This window comes from Pundamilia nyererei, unplaced genomic scaffold (genome assembly GCF_000239375.1).
Source record: "Pundamilia nyererei isolate P.nyererei 1_Seehausen unplaced genomic scaffold, PunNye1.0 scaffold00079, whole genome shotgun sequence".
In the NCBI taxonomy this organism is placed as follows: domain Eukaryota; kingdom Metazoa; phylum Chordata; class Actinopteri; order Cichliformes; family Cichlidae; genus Pundamilia; species Pundamilia nyererei.
Genome location: NW_005187480.1, coordinates 7,118 through 10,685, shown reverse-complemented (window position 1 = coordinate 10,685; position 3,568 = coordinate 7,118). Strand labels below are relative to the sequence as shown.

At 46.2% G+C, this 3,568-nt stretch overlaps 1 protein-coding gene across 1 annotated transcript in view; it reads left to right on the top strand.

Moving 5' to 3' along the window:
• Positions 1–3,562, top strand: part of LOC102195229 (TBC1 domain family member 2A-like) — a 26,210-nt gene extending 22,648 nt beyond the window's left edge. The window contains exons 6-11 of the mRNA XM_005737723.1: positions 231–490; positions 573–842; positions 2,340–2,468; positions 2,664–2,774; positions 2,902–3,074; positions 3,252–3,562. Coding sequence (XP_005737780.1) covers positions 231–490; positions 573–842; positions 2,340–2,468; positions 2,664–2,774; positions 2,902–3,074; positions 3,252–3,408 — 1,100 coding nt within the window. The 3' untranslated portion in view covers positions 3,409–3,562. The remainder of the gene's footprint in view (positions 1–230; positions 491–572; positions 843–2,339; positions 2,469–2,663; positions 2,775–2,901; positions 3,075–3,251) is intronic.
• Positions 3,563–3,568: the final 6 nt, after the last annotated feature.

Here is a 3,568-nt window from a genome sequence, read left to right as displayed (position 1 = left end):
TTGATGGTTTGGAGGAAGTAATTATTGAAGTTAACTCAGAAAGATCAATTGGAGAAAAAGAGTCTAACTTAACATCAATGGTACTAAAAGTAGCTGTAGATAATATTACATCTGTAGGATGATTATTGGTAATTTTTTCTCTAATGATAAAAATTTTATTTGTGAAGAAGTTTACCCGCTTCAGCATCCAGGCGTGTGACTTCTTTTAATCCTTCTCTGTCACTTCTCAGCTTCTCCAACCCTCAGCACTCCCTCTGAATCCCCGAGCCTCTCCCCTCCCCTACCATTGCTCAATGCCGCTGATCAGGCGCCCCCTACAGATGGCAGGGAGTCACCATCACTGTTTGAGAGTTGCAGCCGCAGGGTGAAGGCTCGCAGCGCGTCCACCTTGCCTGTCCGCCGCAGAGACATGGCGTCTCAGTCCTCAGACCGGATAGGCCGCTTGCAGCAGGAGAAAGAGATGCTGATGGAGGAGGTCAAAGCTCAGAAGGTGATCAGTCATTCAGTAATCATAAAGTTTTATTTATCTCTGCTGCCACTGAAAAAAGTGACAAACACAGCGCCTCCTGCAGGAGCTGGTGTGGATCCTCCACAAAGCGCTGGAGGCTTCTCAGCTGGAGAAGCGAACCTGTGCCGAGTTTTTGGCAGAGGAGGATGAGCAGGAACGTCTGGAGCTGCTCCGACACCGCGAGCGGCAGGCGGCCGACCTCCGGGGGCGGCTCGACGAGGCCAAGATGGAGGTGGAGGTGGTGAAGAAGAGTCTGGCTGAGAAGGCCACGCAGGTCGCCGAGCTGCAGCACAACAACAGGATGCTGAAGGAGAAGAACAACGCCAAACAGGAGGTGAGGACAAACCAGAGGTTGCTGTCAGACTGACCTCTGGTTGGTCACGTTAAAATAACCTGTGCACGTTTGTTTCCATGACTGAAAGTTTCTCTGAGATCTGGAGCTGTTCCTGGAGCTGCTGCTGGCTCAGGAAAAAAAAAAAAAAAAGCACAAAACAAACCGAATGTGGGTGGATGTTGATTATATCAGACAGAGGGCCTCTCCTGTGCATTCAACGCTTCACCTAAATGACCAGCCCAGATGATGGATGTGCCATGTGATTCGTTGGAAAACTGAGAATTGTAGCCAAAAGAACAAAAAAGGGGAACGTTTAAGGAAGATCACAGAGCAAAATGCTCATTGAGCGAGCTCCGTGTCTTCACTTTTAAAGAGCGGTTGGCAGGTTGGTGTTCTGTGATGTTACTTAGGTCTCTTCAGGAGGTGTTTTTTTTTTTTTTATATTTTCTGATTCTTCAAGTTTGTGCCTCCTTATTTGGACCGTCCGCCTACCTTTGACCTGGATTTGAATTGTTGTACGCCACACTGAAACATCTCAATTCCTAGAATTCATCAGGAGGAGAGAGGAGGCTGCAGGAGTTATGACTGACGATAAAAAAATAAAAATAAAAAATAAAAAAACACGTGCTGAGAGTAGGGTTCTTTAGGTAGCTCGTCCTTCATAATCATGAGTTGTTTCAGTTATTTAAAATGATCAGCTGTGTCAGTTTGAGTGCCACATACACTGCAGTTTGATCTCAAATTCGTGAAATTAGTTTACTGCAGATTTCTGAATCCAAGACAAATATTTAGAAAGAAATTATGCCTTTTTAAGTCCAAACACATTCTGAAAAGGTTCATGTTTAATATGCTGCGAGCTGCTTACGAAGTCTAAAACATACAACTTCACTCAGTTTTCTGCTGTCGCAGGTTTAAATAGCATTTCGTTATCATTCAAGCACAGGAGCAGTCTTCTGCTCCTGTGCTGGCTTTCTCACACCGCGAGTAGGAGATGATTTTATTTTCCAGATATCTGAACTTTTAAATTTTCACTTCATTCAAAGCCACCCAAGACTGCACTGGGACCTTTGGTGGGCCTAATCCGGCCTCCGGGCTGCATATTTGACTCTGTCAGGGTTTCATTTTAATTCTGTTTTATGTGTGGCGTGCATTATGACCATATAGCTCAATCAACTGCTCCACCCAGTGGTCACGTATCGTATCTAGGCAGTAACTGGCTCTGTGACTCAGCTTCTTCTTCCTGCCTGAACCAAAACAGGACGCACCCACGCAACATGAGAACGGCTGAAATGAAGCTGAACGATTCTTTATTCTAGTTTTGTGTTGTTGAATCACCGCCTGCAGCTGGCAGACAAATAGAAAGTGCTTAGAGTTACAAGCACTTCTACTTGAGTAAATGTACTCATTTACTTTTTCTTGCTTCCTGTGAGCTTTGTGTGACAGTAAAACATGAAGTCTATCTGCAGCTGTACTCACTGTGCGACTGTTTCCTGTCAGGTGATCATAAAGCTGTCCGATCAGGTGACAGCGTGTCTGTCAGAACCGCGGCGCCCCGACTCGTCCTCTGCCGGCCGCATCAACTCTCAGACTCTCAGACAGCTTCGGCAGGAGAACAACAACCTCAAGGTGAAGCACAGTGATAACTTACAGCGAATTACAGTTTTACTTGAAGGTACAGAGTGTAAGTGATTGTGTTTTAAAGAAAGTTTAAAAACCTTCCAAAATGAGCTGAAGCTATCAACAGTAAAGAAACAGCCGATATTACGTTACTGAGTCTAAAACCTCTTAAACCTCCCAGGTTGTCTGTGTTTGTGTCTGCAGGATGACATCGAGGCATATAAGACTCAGAACAAGTTTCTGAACTCTGAGATCTACCAGCTGACCAAACTGTGGAGGAAAAGCTCAGAGCAGGAGAAAGCCCTGATGGTGAAGGTCGGTCTGATGCCATTTCTGTTCATTTAAACACTCCACCACCACACAGAGCTGCTATGGGCCAGCTACAGCCCACAGCCTACAGCACAGTGATTAATGCCTTTTCCTGCCCTCTGATTGGCTGCAGTGTGCTTTCCTGGAGGCCACTAACTGTCAGGTGGAGAGCCGTTACCTGGGAGTCCTGCGGAGACTGCAGGAGATCAAATCTCTGCATCCGGCCCAGCGGGAGGCCGTGCAGAAAATGATCGAGGACGCTCTGAAGGGAGAGCTGAAGAGAGTCACGAAGATCAGTGTGCACAGGTACGAGCACCTGAACAGCAGGGTAGACAAAATAACAGACACAACCTGCTTCTTTCTCATTCAAGAGTCACTTGACATGACAATTAAAAACTCAGAAGAAGAAACTCTAAATAGATCAAATTTTTCACTGTTTACTCCAGACCTGATGAATGTGTTAAACATCTGCTGTGTCCTCAGGGATCATGATGAGTACGGCTTTAAGATCATCCCAGACTACGAGGTAGAGGACATGAAGCTGTTGGCAAAGATCCAGGCACTGGAGATTCGCTCCCACAACCTGCTGCACCAGGTCCGAGAAATCAAAGCTTACAGCCGCTCATCCGGGGGAGGTTAAATAAACTCAGTGCGACACCCCCCCCAGCAGGCTAGCAGGGCCTGCTGTCACTAATCAGGGCTAAAAAAAAAAAAAAAAAAATCAGCCCAAACCTTTTTTCAGCTGCTCCCTTTAAGGGGGTTGCCAGAGCCAATCATCTGTCTCCACCTGTCTGTAATGC